Source organism: Mercenaria mercenaria, chromosome 10 (genome assembly GCF_021730395.1).
Source record: "Mercenaria mercenaria strain notata chromosome 10, MADL_Memer_1, whole genome shotgun sequence".
In the NCBI taxonomy this organism is placed as follows: Eukaryota; Metazoa; Mollusca; class Bivalvia; order Venerida; family Veneridae; genus Mercenaria; species Mercenaria mercenaria.
Genome location: NC_069370.1, coordinates 40,779,967 through 40,805,573, shown reverse-complemented (window position 1 = coordinate 40,805,573; position 25,607 = coordinate 40,779,967). Strand labels below are relative to the sequence as shown.

At 36.6% G+C, this 25,607-nt stretch overlaps 1 protein-coding gene across 4 annotated transcripts in view; it reads left to right on the top strand.

Moving 5' to 3' along the window:
- The window catches only part of LOC123561824 (xanthine dehydrogenase/oxidase-like), a 96,121-nt gene extending 79,487 nt beyond the window's left edge, over positions 1-16,634 (top strand). For all 4 annotated transcript variants that reach the window (XM_053552896.1, XM_053552895.1, XM_053552894.1 and 1 more), the window contains 7 exons: positions 4,425-4,553; positions 5,078-5,152; positions 6,011-6,063; positions 7,830-7,947; positions 10,416-10,502; positions 14,355-14,522; positions 15,186-16,634. In XM_053552896.1, coding sequence (XP_053408871.1) covers positions 4,425-4,553; positions 5,078-5,152; positions 6,011-6,063; positions 7,830-7,947; positions 10,416-10,502; positions 14,355-14,522; positions 15,186-15,356 — 801 coding nt within the window. In that variant the 3' untranslated portion in view covers positions 15,357-16,634. The remainder of the gene's footprint in view (positions 1-4,424; positions 4,554-5,077; positions 5,153-6,010; positions 6,064-7,829; positions 7,948-10,415; positions 10,503-14,354; positions 14,523-15,185) is intronic.
- The last annotated feature ends 8,973 nt before the right edge of the window (positions 16,635-25,607 follow it).

Here is a 25,607-nt window from a genome sequence, read left to right as displayed (position 1 = left end):
ATCCATCATTGAGCGTCTGAGTTTGACTGTTGACACTCTAATGGTCACAATTTTGGCCCAGTCTTAATGATACTTGGTTGTAGTGTTACCCTCAATAAAATGAGTTACCGAGTCATTTGGGGTCAGTCACTAGGTCATTTAGTAGGAAAACCTTGTTAGCCCTCCAGGGCCACATTTTTTGCCTCATTTGCATAAAACTTTATCAGAACTCTAGAGGCCCTATATTCCACTTGATCATCATACATCTTTGTCAGAATGTTTATGTCTATGAAATCTAGGTCAAGTTGAAAAGTGGGATGAATGAGATCAAAAATTAGGTCACCAAATAAAATCATAGAAAAAAATTTCAACAATGTAGAGGCCACAACTTATACTTGACCTTCATAAAACTCAATCAGAATATTTATTTCTATAAAATTTAGGTCAACTTTGAAACTGGATTATCTAGGTCAAAATTTGGTCAATAGGTCAAATCATAGAAAGACTAAGTTACACAAAAAAGGCCACATTTTCTACCTGATCTTGATGATACTGGGTCAGAATGTTTGTCTGTTGAAAATCTAGAAAAAAAAATACAGCTTGGTCACTAGGTTACTAGATCAAATCATTGAAAAATTTGTCGAATGATCTGCATGATTTACATAAAACATGGTCAGAATGTTTGACTCTTTTAAATCTGCTTTGAGTAATATTACAGAAATGTTCCTTTGGTGACACTCTACAGGGTTTCAGAATCCCATGTAAGTAGCCCGGGGGCTACCAGAAAATTCTGTCAGGCTACTAATTTTTTTCAAAGTGTGCCCACCGGGCTACCTAGAAACTCTATATTGAGTAGCCCGGAAATTCACGAAGGCAACATGAAGCATAATTTTGACAGCTGTCAATTCCTTGTTTATCGAGGATACACGCTAGAGGCATTAATTATCTTATAGCTACCTATTGACATAATAGGCAAACAATTAACTGTTTAATTGTACCCGAAGGCAATGTTTACAAAGAACATGTGCACGCAAGATTTTAGACTGATCCAATAGCATCAAAGTCGCTAATCCATATTGTTAAAACAGGGGTTTTTTTTACGACTGGGGGAAGAGGCCCCAGCCTGTCATTGGGGGAAGAAAATAGCGCGCGACGAGCAGTTTTGGGGGATTTTTTCACTCAGTGGGGAATTTACAATTATGCATAATAAACACTTTAAACTATGCTTTTATTACATATTCTTGCAACTTTTAGCAACTATACACACTGTCACTTAGCAATAGATGGACTTGCACTCATGTTCACTTATCATTGTAACAAGGTGGGTGGGGAGAGTTGAAATGCTCAAATCATTGAATATTTAAAGGTCACATGCTTTTATTCACAAGAAATGCTTTAAAATAAGAGTTGCTTTTGCAAGAGTCATCATATTATTATTAAATGCATACTTTTGTTGGCTTTTTATTTCAATTGTACTAGAAAATCTTGTAAGAAAGGATAAAAAAAGTCCGAAAATCACGATCGCGAAAACGTGTGACAAATATGAAAAAACGAAAGCAAACATTAAAAATTCCTGATAAAATACCCGTTTTAAATTTCATCTTTTCACCAGAACTATTCCATACTTATAATATCTGATTACTTAAAACATTTATATTTTATTTTGCTCTAGCAAAATGCCTCGGCAAAGATAATAAATTTGCGTAACGGCCGACTGGCTTATTTAATCGAATCAAGCACATAAAATAATTACTTTAAATTAACAACACATATTACACAATACAGCATAAGCTGTTACCGCTAATTAACAAGAGGGACAAACACGATAATCTGACGCTGCATTGTTTATCAATCATCTATATTACATACTGATGATAACCACGTGTCAGTCGGCGCGTGGCGTGATTGACATCTGTCAGTAGCTAATTAACATACGACGCTCCGCCTACTGTCATACTTACGCTGGCGTCGACAAACAGTATGAAGTTCACTGGGATTTTGATTGACAAGGGGCAGAGCTTTCGAACTCGTTACGCATCAAAGAGTATTACCGCGAGACAAGCTTATTATGTGCGGGTCAGATACGAGTTTTTATCGATTTTCGCTGGTCAAAACCGAAACCTCGGGTCCACTGAACGCTCTTCTTGAACATTTTTCTACTATTTCTAAAGGTTTTCACACCCATTGAAAATTGTGAAAGACCGTCTGCAATTGTGAACGGGTCCGATATTCGGTCGGGAAAATCGCTGGGAGTAATCTCCATTGCTTTGTTTACGATTTTGGAGGGGGGAATTTCGGACGTAGGGGAATTTCGACTGCGGTAGGGGAAATCCTTGGCTGTGGGGGAAATCCTCGGCTGGGGGACGAGGCCGATATTCGGCCTCTGCTATAGAATAAAAAAAAACCCTGTAAAAACAAAATGCAAACCAGTCTTAAAACTACGTCATTTTACCGCTACCTGCCAAAGTGAGCTTTTGTTTTCGTAGACATCAATATTTACCAAATTTACAGAAGAAATACACAGGATCAGAGAGGTCAGATTATGAGGCAATTTAGTGCTTACATCAAGCTATACTTTTAAATTTAAATACTTGCTCAGAATGCAAAAATCGACCTTCATTTGGCAAAAATCAGCTAGTTCATATCAGAAACTATAGGGCCTATACCAGGTTTGTTCATATTTTTCAAGTTTATCTTAAACTTGGCCATTTGAGGGGGTAGTCACTTTTTATGCCCCCGGCATCTACTGATGTGGGAGGCATATAGTGATTGTCCTGTCCGTTCGTCCGTCCGTACGAGGTTAACCAAATGGGACCGTTTTGTCTAGCATCAATACCCCTTACTAGAATGACTTGATACTAATGCAGATGTAACCTTTCACCATTCCTCATCTTCAAACATCACCTGACCTCAGTTTGACGTTGACCTTGACCTCGTTTTGGACTTAGGTTGCTTTGTATGGGCCATCTCTTGGTTAACCAAATGGGACCGTTTCGTTTAGCATCAATACCCCTTACTAGAATGACTTGATACTAATGCAGATGTAACCTTTGACCATTCCTCATCTTCAAACATCACCTGACCTCAGTTTGACCTTGACCTTGACCTCGTTTTGGACTTGGGTTGCTTTGTATGGGCCATCTCTTGGTTAACCAAATGGGACCGTTTCCTCTAGCATCAATACCCCTTACTAGAATGACTTGATACTAATGCAGATGTAACCTGTGACCATTCCTCATCTTCAAACATCACCTGACCTCAGTTTGACCTTGACCTCGTTTTAGACTTGGGTTGCTTTGTATCGACAAGGATGCCACCGTGGGCATCAAGCGTTTATTGAATGCAGCTATTGTTCTTATATGTAAACATTTTCAGAAAACAGTGGCCCAATTTCAAAACATTTTCAGATATTTTCCATGGGTGACCCGGTACCAGAATTGTTCAGGTAATCTGTAAAACTAAGTTGAATGATCTAGGGCCATCATGACCCTCTTGTTGCATTTTTTATAAGCCTGAAGGGATGTATTATGTTATGTTGTGTCAGCTCTGTAACTCTTGAAACCTTTGAAGGATTTCGAAGAAACTTGACACAAATGTTCACCACATCAAGACGACGTGCAGAACGTATGTTTTGGATGGCATGCTTCAAGGTCAAGGTTACACTTAGGGGCCAAAGGTCATATATGACTTTGTTTTGTGTCCGCTCTGTAACTCTTGAGCTGCTTGAAGGGTTTTAAGGAAACTTGGCACAAGTGTTCACCACATCAAGACGTGCAGAGCGCATGTTTCAGATTGCTGGCTTCAAGGTCAAGGTCACACTTAGGGGCCAAAGGTCATACCTGTAACTCTTGAACCCCTTGAAGGATTTCAAAGAAACTTGACACAAATGTTCACTATATCGAGGCAATGTGCAGAGCGCATGTTTTGGAAGGCTTGCTTCAAGGTCAAGGTCACACTTAGGGGTCAAAGATCATATAATTTGTTTCATGTCTGCTTTGTAACTCTGGATCTGCTTGAAGGATTTTAAAGAAACTTGGCACAAATGTTCAACACATTGATTGCTCACTTCAAGGTCAAGGTCACACTTTAGGGCCAAAGGTATACCTGTAACTCTTGAACCCCTTGAAGGATTTTAAAGAAACTTGGCACAAATGTTCAACACATCGAGACGACGTGCAGAGTGCATGCTTCGGATGGCTCACTTTAAGGTCAAGGTCACGCTTAGGGGTCAAAGGTCATACCTTCGTGCAGTGTTCTTGTTTTTGAGTGGATGAGGTCTTGGAACATTACATAGTACCTGTCCTTTGCATTTGTTTTATGAAGAAAGAATTTAGCAACCTTAAAAAGTGTAGATCATAATTCAGGAACTATTTCCAACTTACTTTAGATATTAGATTAAATGGTTCAATAAAAGATTTTTGGTTACCATCATGTTGTTATTTCAGATTGCATCAAGAGCATTGGGTATACCGGTTGACCTTATCTACACCAATGAGACTAGCACGGAAAGGATTCCCAATCCCACTCTGACTGGAGGAAGCATGGGCACAGATATATATGGTCCTGCTGTTCTCGTATGTACCTTTAAACCCTTATCCAGCTAAATTTCTATAATGAACTTGTCCATCTTTCAATTTTGACAGTACCATTAACTGTTAGAAGGAGTACTTACCAAAAATATACTGACTGAATGGCAAACAGTGCAGATCATGATCAGATTGCACGGATGTGCAGGCTGACCATGATCTACACTGGTTGCAAAGGCAGAATCAATAGTGTCCAGCATGATAAGGGTTAAACAATTGATTGTACAGAAGGTTGTTACTTTTTAAGTCTGCTACATTCAATAATGGTTTCCTTGGATTTAAAACTAACATTTCCATTTTAAGGGGTATTGGAGACCAGTAAAATCATCCTCTCCACCCATTTGAATTTGAAACATTGATCTCTAAAGTTTGGAATAAAAATTGAGAAAGTCAGATTTGAAAAGAATGGTTAAATGTTAAATATTACAATAACACTGTGAGAATGTCTTATCTGGCATATTATACAAGACTGTAAAACACAGAGAGAAATATGTTTTTAATGTACATTTAAGGATGCCTGCAATATTTTAACGGAGAGACTTGAACCTATGAAGAAAAAGTTTACAGACCTATCATGGCAAAAACTGGTATGTTACTCTTACATCTGTATGAAAGAACGACCTTAATACTGTTTATGATTTGGGATACATCAGTAAAAATGTGTTGTTTATTAACTTTACAGTACAGCGGAATACCTCAATTTTTAGCTCACCTGTCACAAAGTGACAAGGTGAGCTTTTGTGATTGCGCGGTGTCCGTCGTCCGTCCGTCCGTCCGTGCGTGCGTCCGTCCGTCCGTCCGTAAACTTTTGCTTGTGACCACTCTAGAGGTCACATTTTTCATGGGATCTTTATGAAAGTTGGTCAGAATGTTCATCTTGATGATATCTAGGTAAAGGTCAAAACAGGGTCACTTACTTTCGAAAACTAGGTCAATAGGTCAAATAATAGAAAAACCTTGTGACCTCTCTAGAGACCATATTTTTCAATGGATCTTCATGAAAATTGGTCAGAATTTTTATCTTGATAATATCTAGGTCAAGTTCAAAACTGGGTCACATGAGCTGAAAAACTAGGTCACTATGTCAAATAATAGAAAAAACGACGTCATACTCAAAACTGGGTCATGTGGGAAGAGGTGAGCGATTCAGGACCATCATGGTCCTCTTGTTAAAAAAAAATAATTCGAAAAAATATTAGCATCTGTGAAGGAGATAATACAGAGGTTGCTAATTTGTGTGATTATTGTAACTCTAGATATTTCCTACTTGATATGCAAGTATTAATATTTATATCTAACTACCAATTTTATAAATAAAAAAAAGCAAAACAAAAGCTTGTCATTAAGTATCATATGTACTATTTCATAATACATTTTGTGGTGCACGCTTGGCTACATGTACTTGCCATTCTAAAGAAATGACTATCTAAAACTAACCTTTTCAGATACAGAAAGCCTACTTTCAGAGAGTCAAACTCATTGCTACAGGATTTTCAAGGTAGGGCTTTACATACATTCAACCTTTAACCTGCAAAATTTCTAAAATGGACTGGTCTATCATTTAGTTTGGGCAGTACATTTTATTATTCGAAGGGGCATTCACTGAAAATTTATGGACTGAATAGCATACATTTGCAGACCATGGTCTGGGTCTGCACTGAGCAAAAAGACAGAATCATTTTTAAAGTTAAAAGACATTTGAAACTTTAAAAGACTAGTATATATAAAACAGCTAGCATGATTTTAAAATAGTTTCGCACAAATGGTCCTTGTGTGACTCTCTACCAAGATTATTCAAATTATTTTGAATCATTAAAAAGCATGGCCTACAGAGGGCGCAGTCACATTTTCCTATAAGTATATAGTGGAAACTTTAAAAATTTTCTTGTATGAAACTGCTGACCAGATTTTAAATAATTTCTCACAAATGGTCCTTTTGTGACCCTCTACCAAGATTGTTAATTTTTTTCCGATTCATCAAAAAACGTGGCTGCCAAGGTCTGTGGTCACTTTTCCCTATATATATAAATGGAAACTTTAAAATCTTCTGTATGCAACTGCTAGCCAGATTTATAGAATAAATTTTCACGCTAAATGGTCCTGTGTGGAACCTACTACAACGAAATTGTTCAAAATTATATTTGATTTGTACAAAATATATATGCCGCCAAGAAGTTGCGTGGTCCAAACTCATTTTACATATTTTGTATGATGTAAACTTTAAATATCTCATGGATAGAAACTATGCTAGGCCTATTTTAATTTATTTACTAATATCTCTAGTGTGTACGCAAATTACTCATCCATGCCAAAAGTGTTTACTGTCAAAATCCGAGGACGAAACCCTGATTAGATTTCCTCATTACTTGGGACATGCGCACTGTACATTAGTCATCGGGGTGGTTTCAGCAATCATTGTTCGCCTTGTGTGGAACTTCCTAATTGAAACCTTACTTTATCATAAAAAGTAATAAATCTTGCTTAGATGGATAAAATGATTGTACATTATTAGGGTAAATAAAGAACGTTTTCTGTAATTCGAAACGTTATGCGTTTACATCAGAAACTAAATATTTACTTCGTACTTACAGGGGATCATAGATATTCCACTACGATAATGTATGGAAAAGAACGTTCCGCGATTTCACGGACAGAATTTATGGTTCCTAGATTGTGCCCTCTACCTGAAGTTGTTATTTGATTTAACCAAACATAAATATTGGCCGAAATGTGCCTGGTTTTACCTGTGGTGGAACCACGGTATGACCTCTGGGTATATTCACAAAATGTTGTGTGACCCTCTACCAAGATTGTTTAAATTATCCCGCTTTGTCAAAAAACAGGTTGCCAGTGGGTGTGGTTACGTCTTCCCTATATGTGTATATTGCAAACTTAAGAAATGTTCTTGTCAGAAACATGGGGGCCAATTTTTTAATTATTATCAGAAACTGCTGGCCCGTTACAAAGACTATACAAATATTCTGTTACAATAATTTCACAGACATTTTCCTTTTATAATTATGTTCCAAAACTGTTGGAGCAAGCAGTGTATTTCAGGTGAGCGACCTAGGGCCATCATGGCCCTCTTGTTGTAACAGAGTACATGCGACTTGGAAGTTGGCACTATCTTAATATGCATTATTCAGGATAGTGTTGAGCATTTAGAAGATGTGCAGACTAAACTATAGTAAAGTACTGAAGAAATTACCACTACTGTTTGTAGGAACTAGAATATATTGTTAAAACTATCACTGATATTTTTAGGAAAGCGAAAGATGGGGACTGGGATCGCAATAAAAGGGTAGGACGTAACTATGACTATTTTACATATGGTGCTGTGTGCACAGAAGTGGAGATTGATGTCTTAACTGGAGAAAATCAGGTATCAGGCCACTAAATGTTTTAATTTGATTGCATGGGTAGCTCCAAAAATAGCTGATGGTTTTAGGGAAAGAAAGAGAACTAGAAATAGAGGTAGAGTGCAAAAATTTTGAGTAAGAAAAAAAAACTATTTAATGGGGATGTATGAGCCAAGGACATAGCAAATAAACATGATACAGCAATTTTAGATCCCTTGAAAGTTTAGAAAGAACCTAAATAGATATTTTTGTCCATGATGATAATATTGTTAAAGAAATTATTTTTGCCATTTTTTTTTAGCTCACCTGAGCCAAAGTTGGTGATCGCTCAATGTCCGTCGTGTGTCCGTCAACATTTTCTAAAAAAATCTTCTTCTTGAAAACCATTGGGCAGAATTACACCAAACTTCACAGGAATGATCCTTGGATGGCCCCCTTTCAAAATTATTCAAAGAATTGAATTCCATGCAGAACTCTGGTTGCCATGCAACCAAAAGGAAAAACTTAAAAAAAATTCTTGTCCAAAACCGTAATACGTAGAACCTTGATATTTGGCATGTTACATCATCTTATGGTCCTCTATCAAGATTTTTCAAATTATGTCTCTAGGGTGAAAAGAGGCCCTGCCCCGGGGGTCACAAGTTTTACAAAGACTTACATAGGAAAAAAAAATTTAAAAATCTTCTTGTCTAAAACCAAAAGACCTTTGATATTTTGTATGTAGCATTGCCTTGTGGTCCTCTACCAAAATTGTTCAAATTATTACCCTGGGGTGAAAAGAGGTCCAGCCCCGGGGGGCCTCAAGTTTGACATAGACTTATATAGGAAAAAACTTTTAACATTTTCTTGTCTGAAACTACAAGACCTAGGCATTTGATATATTTTGTATGTAGCATTGCCTTGTGGTCCTCTATAAAGATTGTTCAAATTGTGCCCCTGGGGTGAAAAGGGGCCCCGCATTGGGGGTCCCAAGTTTTACATAGACTTATATAGGAGAAAACTTTAAAAATCTTCTTGTCTGAAACTGCAAGGCCTAGGCTTTTGATATTTGGTATGTTGCATTGCCTTGTGGTCCTCTACCAAAATTGTTCAAAGTATTACCCTGGGGTGAAAAGAGGCCCTGCCCCGGGGGTCCCAAGTTTAACATAGACTTATAGAGAAAAAATAAAAATCTTCTTGTCTGAAAGTTCAATTTGATATTTTGTATGTAGCAACATCTAGTGGTCCTCTACCAAGATTGTTCAAATTATCCACCCTAGGATCAAATATGTCTCCTCCCTAGGGGTCACATGGTTTATATAGACTTATATAGGGAAAACTTTGAAAATCTTCTTGTCCAAAATCACAGGGTCTATGGCTTTGGTATTTTGTATGTAGCAACATCTAGCGGTCCTCTACCAAGATTATTCAAATATCCACCCTAGGCTCAAATATAGACTTATATAGGGAAAACTTTGAAAATCTTCTTGTCCAAAATCACAGGGCCTAGGGCTTTGGTAATTTGCATGTAGCATCGTCTAGTGGTCCTCTTCCAAGATTATTCAAATATCCCCATAGGGTCAAATATGATATAGACTTATATTGGGAAAATTATACAAAACCACATGGCCTAGGGCTTTGATATTTGGTATGTAGCATCGTGTAGTAAAAATCTTTTAAAAAATTCTTGTCTTAAACCATAAGGCCAAGAGCTTAGATATTTATTATATGGCATGCTCTAGTGGTTCTCTACCAAGATTGTTCAAATCATGACCCTGGGGTCAATATAGGTCACACCCAGATGTCCATTGTTTTACAACATCTATTGGTCCGTTACCAAGTTTGTTCAGTTTATCCCCCTAGGGTCAAATATTGCCCCGCCCAGGCCCGGGTCACATGGTTTATACAGACGTGTTGGGAAAAACTTTAAAATCTTCCTGTCTGAAACCACAAGACCTAGGCCTTTGATGTTTTGTATGTAGCATTGCCTTATGGCCATCTACCAAGATTGTTCAAATTATTACCCTGGGGAGAAAAGAGGCCCACCCCTGGGGGTCCATAGTTTTACATATACTTATATAGGAAAAACTTTAAAAATCTTCTTGTCTGAAACTGGAAGGCCTAGGCTTTGTATATTTGGTATGTTGCATTGCCTTGTGGTCCTCTACCAAGATTATTCAAATTATGCCCCTTAGTTGAAAAGGGGCCCCACCCAGGGTGTCCTAATGTTTACATAGACATATAGGGAAAAAAAAATCTTGTCTGAAAGTTCAAGGCCTAGACCTTTGATATTTGACATTTGATACATGTATTACTCAGGTGAACGATCCAGGGTCATTATGACCCTCTTGTTTATTAGCTACAACACTGTTGCTTTTGTAGGAAAGATATAGCAGTATTTACAAATTCCTGAAAGTTCCACAGTTCATACATTTATTGTGGGTGTAATGATTGTCTTTTATTAAAAAGTGTCTTGACTTACTATAACACAGTATCGCTTTGCTGTTTGAAGGTTTTGCAAGCTGATATTGTGTTTGATGTTGGCAAAAGTTTGAACCCAGCTATAGACGTAGGACAGATAGAGGGCGGATTTATACAGGTAAGTGTGAACCCAGCTATAGACGTAGGACAGATAGAGGGTGGATGTATAAAGGTAAGTATGAACCCAGCTATAGACATAGGACAGATAGAGGGTTGAGTTGTGCTGGTAAGTGTGAACCCGGCTATAGACTTAGGAAAGATAAGAGGGTTGAGTTATACAGGTAAGTGTGAACCCAGCTTTGGACATAGAACAGATAGAGGGTTGAGAAATACAGGTAAGTGTGAACCCAGCTATTGACATTGGACAGATAGAGGGTTGAGTTATACAGGTAAGTATGTTTAATGATTTAAAGATTATTGATATAGCTATAGACAGTTCAAAGAGGTTCGGATGACCTTCCCAAAATTAATAGAACTCCAATCAGGTTGTATCAGACTTCCATAGCTCTTCACTGATGTGGGTTTGAAACCTTGGTTGGCATGAAGAATTCTTCGTACAATGAAGCCAGCTAGCTAGCCCACGAAATGTTGTTGGTTCTGCCCATATGCCCGTCCATGCCTAAAATGATTAATACTCAGAGGGGCACCTGAGGGGTCTTCCCCCACGATTGAAAGCTGGAAATGTCTAAACTATCTCATTGCGACTCTTAACCCAAAAATAAAATAAAGAAAAGAAAACTGTATTGAAAGATATGAAAAAGGTGGAATAAAGCAAAAGCTGAGAAAGAGTTTTGTAATATGTCATTTGCATGTATAAGTATTGTCATAGTCAGATTTTGATCTTCTTTAACCTTTACCCTACTAAATTTCTATATTGAACCGGTCCATCTTTATAATAATAATAATAGTGATTAATAACTTTACTATGCCCCCCTTCGAAGAAGGAGGGGTATATTGTATTTGCAATGTTTCGATTTCATGATACAGAGTCTTTGAGGGTCTGTTCAAGTTGTATGCCAATTCCGTTTCCGTAGATAACTCAAGAACGCTTGGCCTAGGATCATGAAAGTTGATAGGGAGGTTGGTCATCACCAGCAGATGACCCCTATTGATTTTGAGGTCTGTATGTCAAAGGTCATGGTCACAGTGACCCTGAATAGTAAAACTGTTTCGGATGATAACTCAAGAACACTTGGGCCTAGGATCATGAAAGTTGATAGGAGGTTGGTAATGACCAGCAGATGACCCCTATTGATTTTGAGGTCAGTATGTTACAGTTAAAGGTCACAGTGACCAGGAACAGTAAAATGGTTTCCAGGCAATAACTCAAGAACGCTTGGGCCTAGTGTCAGGAAAATTGATAGTTAGGTTGGCCATGACCAGCAGATGACCCTTATTGATTTTGAGGTCAGTATGTCAAAGGTCAAGGTCACAGTGACCAGGAACAGTAAAATGGTTTCCAGGCCTAGGGTCACAAGTATTGATAGGGAGGTTGATCATGACCAGCAGATGACCCCTATTGATTTTGAGGTCAGTATGTCAAAGGTCAAGGTCACAGTGACCAGGAACAGTAAAATGGTTTCCAGGCAATAACTCAAGAACGCTTGGCCTAGTGTCAGGAAAATTGAAGTTGGTGGCCATACAGCAGATGACCATTATTGATTTGAGGTCATTAGGTCAAAGGTTAAGGTCACATTGGCCAGGAACAGTTAAACAGGTTCTGATCTTCTTGTCCAAAACCAGGGCTTTGATATTTGGTATGTAGCAAAATCTAGTGATCCTCTACCAAGATTGTTCAGATAATTCCCAGGGGTCAAATATGGCCCCACCCCGGGGGTCACATGGTTTATATAGACTTATATAGGAAAAAACTTTGAAAAACCTTTTGTCCAAAACCACAGGGCCTAGGGCTTTGATATTTTGTATATGACATCATCTAGTGGTCCTCTACTAAGATTGTTCAAATTATTCCCCTAGGGTCAAATATGGCTCCGCCCTGGGGGTCACATGGTTTACATAGACTTATATAGGGAAATTCTTGTCCAAACCACAAAGACTATGGCTTTGATATTTTGTAATGTAGCATCATTTAGTGGTTCTCTACCAAGTTTGTTCAAATTATCCATCTAGGGTCAAATATGGCCCCGCCCCAGGGGTCATATGGTTCATAGACTTATATAGGGAAAAATTAGAACTTCATGTCCATAACTTACATCATTCAAACTTGGACCACATGTATAGTTTTGAGTGGCAAGATGAACCTTGACATGAGTTGACCTCGATCTTGACCTAGTGACCTACTTTCACATTTCTATAGCTACAGCCTTCAAATTTGAACCACATGCGTAGGTTTGTGTACCGAAAAAAACTTTGACCTTGTTCTTGACCTAGTGACCTACTTTCACATTTCTCAAGCTACAGCCTTCAAATTTGAACCACAAGCATAGTTTTGTGTACTGAAATGAATTTTGATCTTGAGATTGACCTAGTGACCTACTTTCACATTTCTGAAGGTACAGGCTTCAAATTTGGACCACTTCCATAGCTTTGTGTTCCAAAATAAAATTTGACCTTGATTTTGACCTAGTGACCTACTTTCACATTTCTCAAGCTACAGCCTTCAAATTTGAACCACATGCATAGTTTTGTGTACCAAAATGGACTTTTGATCTTGAGATTGACCTAGTGACCTACTTTCACATTTCTCAAGCTACAGGTTTTGAATTTGAACCGCTTGCATATTTTTGTGTTCTGAATTGAAATTTGACATTGATTTTTACCTGTTACCTACTTTCACATTTCTCAAGCTACAGCTCCCAAATTTGAAGCACATGCATAGTTCTGTCTACCGAAATGAACTTTGACTTTGAAATTGATCTAACATTGAGCATATAATTTCTGTTCCTTGTGCAATTACTGAATGCATCAAGGGGGGCATTTCGTGTTTGACGAGCTCTTGTTTAAAGAAGGTAACAGATATATAACAATTTGGACAGTACCTTTAATAATTAAGTACCTTTATAAGGGGTGCTTACTAAAAAGATACTGACTGAACAGTGCAGACCATGATATGCATGTATATGCAGGCTGATCTTGGTCTGCACTGGTCGCAAAGGCAGAATCACTTGCCGCCAGCAGACTAAGGGTTAAAAATTGTAAATGCCCCAGATAATGGTTCCACAAACCATTTCTAACTGAATCTAAAACTGTTGTTCCTCATTTATCTAAAATATCAGGACCTTTATTCATCAACAATTTAGGTCCAAAATTTAGACTTGGGCTTAACCGTTGGTTCAGTTTGTGTTATCAAGGATTTGCGCACACCTTGTGTTATCAAGGATTTGCGCACACCTGAAATCTTGCAGAAAATGACTAGAATGCAGAAGAAGTACTTGAATTTTGGAAAATACTGTATGATTTTCATACGAAACTCCTTGAAAATGTTTATCATCTACTTGCTTTGTGGAAAGACTTAAAAAAAAAATTTAAAAATGGTTAACTTGCTACAGTTTTCCATGAAACTTTGCTTGAAGATAGTTCCAACAGTTACAAAAGTCTGCACATTTTAGCAGTATACGGGGTACATGCATTTAAAAGAAATAATGACAGCCTAAATTTTTTTATTGGATTTTATGTCTAAGACAGAAACGTTGATAAATTTCTTTGCCCTGATAGTTTAATGTTTTAAATTATTGATTTTGAAAGCTGAATACTCTAAAAGTAGAAATTTTCGCGATGGTTTAATTTTTGCTATATTCGCGAGGCCCTACATCTCACAAAAATTATTCCTCACGCAAATATTCACCATTAGTTTAATTCAAATTCAAGTATGATACCATCTTTACAATTTTGCGACTATTAAACCTCGCGAACATACTCAAAATTTCAAATTGGCAAAACTTGGACCCAGCGAAAATATGTGTTTTTACAGTGTATAATATGATTAATATCTCTGTTACCATAAATTTAGGGACTTGGTATGGCAACAATGGAGGAGATTGAACCGGACGCAACAGGAAAAATGCAGAATTGTAGCCCTCTCAGTTATAAGATACCAAACGTGAGAAGTATTCCAAGAAAGTTTAATGTGACACTCCTGAAGAATCACAATTACGTCACAACAGCATATTCTTCAAAGGTAAGCTGTTCTTAACCCTTACCCTGCTAAATTTCTATAGTGAACTTACCCCTCTTTTAATTTGGAGAGTACTTTTAACTGTTGAAAGGGGAGCAAACTAAAAAGTTACTGACTAAATGGCGAACAGTGCAGATCATGATCAGACTGCAAAGGCAGAATCAATCATGTCCAACATGATGAGGATTAATCCTTATGTCAGAGATGTTATAGCTATTGTATTTGCATAGCATTGTGTGGATGCATTTAATTTTGATGCGTACATTGAAATTTTGAGAAAGTAGTTCTCAAATAAAATATTGCCAGTAATTCCAATATTTTTAACCGTCATTTTGAAGTTTATTTCGCATCATTTCAGCATATAAACATTTTAAATGATTCAGTCTTACATTCAATACCTTTAGAGAAGCAGTCAAAAATTTATAAAGAAGGTATAACGTACAGATTGTTTGGTTGAGAAAAATGCTCCATATAGGTATTGCAAAATGGGAAAGGAGTTCAAAAATAAAAGATGGAAACCAATCCAAAGCCAGATTTTCGAATTGCATGAACCTACGTTAATGTTTTTAATAGTGTAAAATCAGTTTTTCTAAGGCATTTAGTCTGTGCTTTAAACTTTTTTTTTTGTAAAAAAAATATGATCTATAATTTGTGTGTATTGAACAGGGTGTGGGGGAGCCACCATTGTTGCTGTCAATGTCGGTGATATCTGCCATAAAGCATGCAGTACAAGAAGCACGTGCTCAGGTCGGAGTACATGGATACTTTCAGCTGGACTCACCTGCCACTGTAGAGAGAATTCGAGAAGCCTGTGGGAATCAAATGGGCGGAATTTAATAGTGCTCTCGTTTTGTTTTGTTACATTATGTACTGATGCTTCTTTTAAAATGACAAATGTACTGTGGTCATATTCACCCCTTATCATAGTAGCACTGACTTTCAAATAAAAAAATCACAATATTATGTGAAATGAATTCATCTTGATATATCAAGTTTATTCGTACATGTACTTAATACATAAATTAGACTGTTAGTTCTCTGAAAAGCCCTATATTCTTGACAAAAACTGTTCCATAAATGAAATTCTGTATTATTTCTTTCTTTTTTGTTTAAAAGATGATTAGTGTTTTGTTGTTTGAGGCTATCAGCTGCAGTTATTTTAAACAATGCATTTACCATGCAGACAATTGGGTGAAGCAGTGTTTTATATTCAAGACTTTTTTTATTTTAATATATACATGTGGTGGGGGAATTGCTGCATAATCAGAGCAAAAATACCACTTTTTGTTCATTACTATGGTCCCTTGATTTTCCAGATGGCCTTGTGAAAATTCAGATTCCTAGAAAATTTCTGGAGGTAACACTTTATAATGCTGATACATTCAACCCTGTGTGTTATCTTTAGTTGTTCCTAGTGCATAGAAAGGAAATTTTAACAACATTTTACTAGTTGAAAACCAGTTATTGGGACTAGTCATTTTACATTATACCCAGACTTTTTGTATTATAACAGATTGTATATGTGACACAGTATAGTATAGACATACATTAGATCATGTTTAGATAATTAGTCACCTTACAGTAGGGGACTTTTGATGGTATGGCAGTGCTTTATTCACTTGATGAACATGTTGTATGAATAACAGAGAGAGAATCATCTGTCATCTCTGTGTTGCAGGAGAATATATTTAACCTGCTGTATTTCTATAATAGACTGGTCCATCATTCAGTTTGGGCAGTACCATTTATTATTTGAAGGGGTGTTTACTGAAAATTTACTGACTGAATAGCGAACAGTGCGGACCATGATCAGCCAGCAGGCTAAACGTTAAGCTCTGTAGCATTGCTCTTTTTTGGACATTGTATACTTGAAAATATGTACTTTTATTCTCGAAAATATGTACTTATATTCTCGAAAATATGTATTTTTATTCTTGTCCATGTTACATTTAAACTACCCAGTCAGGGATGCTACCTCAAGACTTTACATACTTACTTTTTATTCAGTTCCAGTTTTCATGTATATTTAATGTTTATTGTATTTTAATTGTAGAAAATAAGGAATCATTTTGATAAAAAGAATACATCTCAAAAGACTGTGTACAGTAATTTTAATTATTTTATTACCCGAAATCATAACCAGAAGACAAGTAACATTCACATTTTTACATGTTTATTTGTACATTTCAGATATGAATACAGTCACATATTTCAATTACCGGCGCGTAAGATACTGTAAACAGTGCTAATTTAACCTATGAAATATTCCTTTCAATATAAAAGTTATTATCAATATGTTGGCAGAGTATGGCCACTCCAGTGAAAGCTATTTGAAAAACCAGTCGACCGGGAGGAAACCAGACGTACTCGTAAAGCACCACGTCATTGCTCCACGTTACCTGTAGAGCAACAAGCAGCACCACACGGACGCAAGGAATACCACAGTACACCACAGTAAATTAAACATCCCCCAAAACTCGACGTTACCTGCAAAGCAATGAGGAATATTTAGCGGACCAACGGAGCAAGGCAAAGTACTGTGGTTCTAAGCAACGAGCAAGGCTACAGTACACAACAATATTTAGCGGACCAACGGAGCAAGGCAACGTACTGTAATTCTAAGCAACGAGCAAGGCTACAGTACACCACAATATTTAGCGGACCAATGGAGCAAGGCAACGTACTGTACTTCTAAGCAAGGCAAATACTATAATGAGCAAGGCTACAGTACACCACAGTAAATTAAATATTCCCCATAACTCGACGTTACCTGCAAAGTAATGAGGAACATTTAGCGGACCAATGGAGCAAGGCAACGTACTGTAATTCTAAGCGAAGCAAATACTATATGATGAGCAAGGCTATGACATCAGCAAGGCTATGATACATTTAAGCAAGGCTAGTCAGATATTGCCAAGGCACTAGAGCAATACCTTTAATATACACCGTAACATCCGTACCATCAAAACGTCCCAAAGCACGCCCGATCGCCCCCACGGTCGACAGAATTTTTCCAGGCCCTTAAAATTAGGAGTGACATAAAAAAAAAAAAAATAAATAATTGTATATAAATATGGAAATAATTAACTGGAATTTTAGTTATAAAAATTATACATGTATAAATTCTAAATTGTCCTTTTGATTTCTCATAAAGCAACAGTCCGGAAGAATGATAATATCTTTTTAGATCTGTCTGTTTCACAAATTGTTTGTAGCCCAGGAATCCGTTCAATTAATGTCTGTGGAAAGTACCTGGAGTCTGATCACTTCCGGAGTTGGCACCCAATGGCAGCATATTATCTGCAACATAAGTACTTCACAAAACAGTCAGATTGTCATAACAGAATTAAAGATACAAAATATAATGAACTGTAGTATACAACAATTTTTTTTTTATTATTATTATTGGGGTGTGGCGGGTGGGCAATTTAACATCGATCTGAAGCGCTAGCCAATACACCTTTAGTTCAACTGAGAAGATTGCACGTGCTCTCGATTTAATATAACGCTCGAGTGGTTCCCTGACGAATAGGCGTTTATCATTCATCTGTTATGTTTAGACAAGGAACTAGAAAACTGGATTACTTGACAACGACGATAGTTTATAGCTAACACACCTAGCAACGAGATAGATATTAATTTCGGGAAAAAATAAATGTAATTATTTTTAGGCAAAATAATTTTTTATTAATAGGTTGAATTTTCAATTATTCTGTTTTGTTCATTTCATTTGAATATATTTTAGAGTTCTTTTAGAATTTCTGTCATATCTAAAACAAATTTGTGACAAGTGGTGCACAAGTAAAGGAAAGATAAGCAGAATACTAGTTAACAAATGCGGAGATGATTTCATTTTTACCAAAGGTGTGTTAACAACTGCTTGCTCTTTTCAAACACAATCAAAAATATATGAGCCGCGACATGAGAAAACCAACATAGTGGCTTTGCGACCAGCATCCGCGCAGTCTGGTCAGGATCCATGCTGTTCGCTTTCAAAACCTATTGCAATGAGAGAAACTGTTAGCGAACAGCATGGATCCAGACCAGACTGTGCGCAAGTGCAGGCTGGTCTGGATCCATGCTGGTCGCAAAGCCACTATGTTGGTTTTCTCATGGTGCAGCTCAAATTTTCATTACTGCAGTTTTGATACCTTACTATTTAGTCTGTGACTAAATACTGACATGTAAACTAATCAGTCAGTTGAAAAAGAAATATTTTGTAAATTTTAATTTGGCACATCTGGGGCTTTTGCCTATCATGCTGTAAGACTGAATAGTAGGCATTCTTTTTTTTCTTGGCAGCAGAAAGGCATTGTTTTATTGTAAGAGTGGTAGTCCTGTATCTGGAATAATGGGATAATATCTTACCAATATGCAGTTTATACTATATTTATCCATGACTGTAAAGAATTTTAGAATTGGCTGTATTTATAGCCTATTAGACATTAAACTATGAGTTTTACTGAGTGATTGTTGTGTATAAATGAAAGTCATTTATCTGAGAATAATACATGTATTACTGTTGAACATTATACCCTGGTGTTGATATTTAGAATATTGAAATATTTTTGTTATGTATTGAAAATGTACTGCTGTGCAGTGGTATCATTTATGGGAAAAGGGTATTCATTGGCAACGGAGCTTGCGCTGTAAGATTTACAATATTTGTTAATTTAAAAAATTGGGACTGTAATAAGAAGTCAAGATGTTAAATTAAAGGCGTATGCTAGAATTCCCTGTATATGAGATGGGCGAAAATTTTCCCAATAACAGAATTTCTTTAAACTTTGGATATTGAAGGACAATCATCTAAGAAACAAAAAAATGCAATAAAAATCATAGGTCACCAGATTTGAAAAAGAGTTATCTGCCCTTGAAAACGTCATTTTTGGGGGAAATCCGTTTTCAAGGGCAGATAACTCTTTTTCGAATCCTGTTATTGGGAAAATTTTCGCACCAAATTCTTGCATACGTCCTTAATATTATGTCTTGTCGCTGGCAAAAAGTAAAAGTTTTCATCATAATTTTAAGTAAAATAAATTTAATAATACAAACTAAATAACATTTCTTTAAGTGGTAGGTTAAAGCCCTACCATAGACCGATATATTGTTGTACTTTTTTTGTGTAACTTTTTTGATTCTTTCTGTTAAATATTACTTATCACTCTGCATTCAAGTTGTACTTGTTACCGTATGATCAGTTTGCATCTTTGTGAACAATCGGATCTGCTTATTTACATGTGTTTACATCTATTGAAGACTACTGTATTCAGTATTTTCAAAATTCAAGATTTTTTTTGTTATGTTTAACAGAGTGACCACCCTCATGACTTTTTGATATCATACATGTGTTGAAAATTGCTCGATTCAGGTAACATTTGGCTTATAATTTCCTTGTTACTGGACAGATTTTGATAAAATAAAAAGTGTCAGAGACAGAAAGATGGCTGTTTTGCTCACCACAAAGCAAGTGACAAGTTCTCGAAAGTTTTCTCAAACACTTTGCCCAAAAATTTTTCACAGACCAAATCTTCAGATAGCGTACTTGCTGGAATTTGGGCGAAGTGTGAAGACAATATTGATCAAGTCTGACAGACGTTTTGTGCACTGTTACTGCATGACATTTATTAATGTATGTACATAATTCATATATTTAGTAAAGCTAAGTACAGTTGATGAGGATTTTATACATTTGAAGTAAATATCTAAAGATAAAATATTTTAGTGAAAGATGTCCATTGGATATATTAAGACAAAAAATTCTCCCCATAGTACACCAGAGAGTGTCATTTCTCAAACACATTTTAAAGAAAACAAATTTGAATACAAGAAAGGTGGAAATCCCCTCCAGTACCCAGCACATCATGACACCATTGCCAACTTCCTGCATCCCTGTTATTTACATATTACTTTAACATTAAGTATGTAGACATGAAGAAGAAATATATTGAAAATGTTGTACTATAATAAAGTGTTTTGTTTGCTAGGGAAAGGGAAGGGCTTGGCCGGTAGAATATGACCGTATTTACCCCCCAGTTTAGTCAAAATTTTGATAGCTATTATATCCTTGGTTGTAGTCAAAGTACAGTGTATTTTATATATACTGGTGTTATTTCATGTTGTTTTTACTTATGTTGGGGAATTATTAAACCGTCTTATTGAAATGAGCTTGCTTTGTTCATTTTTCAATTGCATGTTTTATGCCCCGCCATAAATAATAGTGGCAGGCACATAGTGTTACCTTTGTGCATACGCGTATGTATTTTGGTTTACTTAAATATGTGATGTAATGTACCGAGTTCAAAAAAACGTGTCCAACATTCAAGCTAGGATTTCAAAATAGGTTGACATACTTGACTGTGACTGACTACCATAACAAGACAATGTTTTGTATGGGAGGCCTAGACCTGTATATCAGAAGTGGAAGTCACACGTTTGTCAGATATACAATAGTAAAAATACACAATAGTACCATCTGCAAACAGTCTTCCTTTGTGTTAATGTAGAAAAGACAAGGCTTGGATAATCATAAAATTATCTGCCCTTTTGTTCTTCTTTTCAATTTTTAGGCGATAAACTGAAAAGCACAAGAACTGTAACTCTCTCTGAATGTAGATAAAGTTATCTCCCAGATTGGACATAAAAGGGGCATTGTGAAGCAGTCAGTACTATGTATTACCAATATAACCTTTTCTAACAGGTATGAATCACACTTAGTGATAGCTCTAGTTGAAATAACTTTGGGCAAACACAAATCAAAATATAATATGTCAAGTGCAAGACCCATTCTCCAAGGATAAGGGTCAAGATCACACTTGAAGGTCAAACATTTTAATTTTCTTGTTCAGTCTATACTTGTTTATACGCAGGTGCATATTAAGGTATTTACACACATTCTTAAAAACTTATTTCATAAGAAAATCGTCTCCATTTGAGAACTTGTCGTACATGGTGTGAAACAACTTGGCACCAGTGATCATAATAGCAAAGCACAGCAAGGGCATCCATTAACTGTGGGCATCTCTTGTTTATTATATCCCAGTGATATACAGTGACAGTTTGAGTCAGCTGTCCGTGGCCGAATGGTTAAGGTCGCTGACTTCAAATCACTTGCCCCTCACTCGGGCCGTTGAATTCTTCATGTGAGGAAGCCATCCACCTGGTTAACAGAAGGTCGATGATTCTGCTAAGGTGCCCGTTCGTGATGAAATAATTCACGGAGGGGCATCTGGGGTCCCTCCACCATCAAAGCTGGAATATCGCCATATGACCTATAATTATGTCCGTGCGATGTTAAACTCGACAAAATAAATATCAGCTGTCCGTTGTATGTAATACATTATTTTCATCTTTGTTTTATGACGCAGAAAAAGACAGTACCCTGATGAACTCTAAATTTATTTGATCTCTTTCCTATGCATTGCTTACACAATCATAAACTTGTCCACAGCCTATTGCTAATATATTAGCCCAGACTAGAAGATAATAGTATGTTTGAGGAGCTGAATTATGTTGCCAAAACCAAGTCATATTACTAATGTAAAACAACGTGGTTCGGCAAGTATTATTTTATACAATAAAGTAAAGAAAACTAAAGAGACCCAAATGGACCTAAGTCGCTCGTCTGTAGAGGAGCTTGACCTTTTGTTCACGCTTCGCACAAACCCGCCCGCTTAGCTCAGTAGGGAGAGCGTTGGTCTACGGATCGCAGGGTCGCGAGTTCGATCCTTGGGCGGGGTGTATGTTCTCCGTGACGATTTGATAAAAGACATTGTGCTGAAATCATTCGTCCTCCACCTCTGATAATTCATGTGGGTAAGTTGGCAGTTACTTGCGGAGAACAGGTTTGTACTGGTACAGAATCCAGGAACACTCAGTCTGGTTAGGTTAGCTGCCCGCCGTTACATAACTGAAATATTGTTGAAAAACGGCGTTAAACCCAAAACAAACAAACAAACGTTTGATGAATATCCGTGAAGCAGTTTATCAAAGTATAAAGCTTTATTGTGACGGCCAAAAAATGCATAACCGGATGAGCAGACTTGAGAATGGTCCAAACAGTGGCGTTACAAATCAAGTTTAGACTAACGAGTGGTTTATAGAAAATTGTTCAAATGTTATTTGCTCTGACGATCCCCAAAAAGTGCAAAGCGGAATCTTTTCAACAGACATGTCACATTGGAGAAGTCTATTCAAGGATGCTAAAGCCAAGTTGTGTAATGAACCATCAGACAGTTCATAATAAGAAGTCATTAGTTTTTCCGCCATAAAATGGGGCGGGGCATGTGTTACCTTTGTCCGTGTTTGTGTCTGTTGTGTGTTCGGGAAAGGATGGTGTTCGTGTCCGGTTCATAACTTTGACATGCATGGTCCGATTTCAGAATAATTTCACACAAATGATAAGCATGGATAGATGATGAGTCATGCGCAACAACCATTACACTAGCTCAAAGGTCAAGGTCACAGTCCTTGGTTGAGCTTAGCCAATTTTCACTACATAAGTGGTCTTCGTGTCCGGGCCATAACTTTGACATGCATGGTCCGATTTCAGAATAATTTGACACAAATGATAAACATGGATAGACGATATGTCATGTACAGACACCATTACACTAGCTCAAAGGTCAAGGTCACAGTCCTTTGTTGAACTTAGCCAATTTTTACTACATATACAGATTACTAAATTTTCTGGTTTTCCTAAAAAAAAAAATTTTTGTAAATGAATTGGGCCAAGGGTCCTTCTTTTAGTTTGTGAGCAGTACCATGCCTGTGACCTCATGCTGCGGGGCATCCGTGTCTGTGACACATTTCTAGTTATTTTAAGCCTTCTGGTGGCTCTATATAAGCACAGGCACGAGTATCGGACCTGGGACAAAAATATGACCAGATTGATAATCCTTGTTATCCCCCGACGAAAGTCGGAGGGATATAGTTTTGGCGTTGTCTTTCCGTCCGTCCGTCCGGAGCCATATCTAGGAAATGGTTGGGAATATTTATTTAAAACTTCATATACATGTTCACCACTATGAGTTCTTGCGGCCCGTCAAGTTTCAGTCAGATTGCCCAAGTAACACCAGAGTTATGGCCCTTAAAAGTTTCTAGTGTTAACTATATAGGGTACTATAAATATGGCAATTTCTGCATCATAACTTTTGATATATTTGACCTAGAACTATGAAACTTAAACAGAATTTAGATCACCAAAATGTGGTTGTGTACACACAATTTCATTCGGATTTATTTGTAAATTAAGAGTTATTGCGCTTTAATTGTATAAAAATCCACATATTTGTACATAACAAAAATGGTAGAATTTCATTAAATTTCTTTCATTCTTTTCCATGAACATTTATTGTAAACATGTGAAGTTGTGTACCCACACCTGGTCACCCCCTTACCTTGATCACACCCCTCCCCCCCCCGATCCCCCCCCCCCAAAAAAAAAAAAAAAATCATTCCTTATTTTAGATTTTTTTCAAACAAACTTCATATACATGTTCACCACTATGAGGTTATGGGGCCCATCAAGTTTCAGACAGATTGCCCAAGTAACACCAGAGTTATGGCCCTTAGAAGTTTCTAGTGTTAACTATATAGGGTACTATAGATTATGGCAATTTCTGCATCATAACTTTTTATATATTTGACCTTGAGTACTATAATGTGGTTGTGCACAGACAATTTTGTACGGATTTCATTTGTAACTTCAGAGTTATTGCCCTTCAATTGTCTAAAAATACACATATTTGTACATAACAAACTTACCATTTGGCAGAATTTCATTAAATTTCTTTCATTCTTTTCTGTGAACATTTATTATAAACATGTGAAGTTGCGCACCCAGACCTGGGTTTTTTTTTTCATTTCTTATTTTAGATTTTTTTTCAAACCTTCCAAGTTGTACCATTCCCCCACCTCACTTCTCCACCCAGTCATGCCCACCACTGATCATGCATCCTCTGCCCCCCAACTTCACCATTTTACCCTTTTTTTTTTTTTTTTTCATTTTTAATTTTCAATCAATATTTTTTTTTTCATTTTTAATTTTCAATCAATATTTATAATCAACATGTGAAATTTTGTTTCCTCTCCCGTTCCCCTGCACCCCACCCCCTAAAAAAATAAAAAATTTTATATATATATATATATATATATATATATATATATATATATATATATATATATATATATATATATATATATATTTCCATTCATTTTTTTTTCTTTTAAATGTTCAAACCTTCAACATGTTAAGTTGTGACTGCACAAACCTTGCCCTCAGACATGTTTAAGATATCTTACCTGTGTTCTCTTAAGGACATCTGTTCTTTTAAGTTCAAATGTACATGTTAAACAGCAACGCCTGGTGCCAACCCACTCAAAGACAATATTTCGTTCCAGTTAAACTTCAAGCTCACATTTCAATTAACTGCATTTAATTTTAAAAGCTAAGCTTATTACAGTAAGCATATCCCATTCAAAATAAATTCTTTAGTCAGGATCAAAGTATCATACATTTATTATGTACTCTTTAATCAAACATTTGTTTTCTGTTAAATTGATTTTGACTATTGAAATTATTTGCTTCTTATTAACATCCTTAACTTTTTTACGGATATATTTTTTTGCCATTCCTCACTACAAACACTTTCGGCGGGGGATACCTATTCATCGAATGTGCTTGTTTTCATCCTAAGAGTGTCGAAAATTAAAAATATACAGTAAAATATGAGCCCCCTTCAAAAGATACATATGTCTACTGAAAGCCAGAATCTCAAGATAGACATATGTATCTTTTGAAGGGGTATCATATTTCACTACATATTTTTCATTTTTGACTCGTATATTTTGTCCCAGGTCCGATACTCGTGCCTGTGTATATAAGGGCGGCAGGCGGAATCATTTGAACAAATGTAAGATAACAAGGAACGAGTGAGCTACAAAGACGGCACTGCGCTTACACAAAAGTAATCCCAGTATTGTTACGTAAGGAAATGTGGGTACATAGTTGACATTCATTAAACTGACAATTTTCAACGTTTTACTATATAAGTAAGTAATAAAAAAGCATCATATTGAATAAATAGC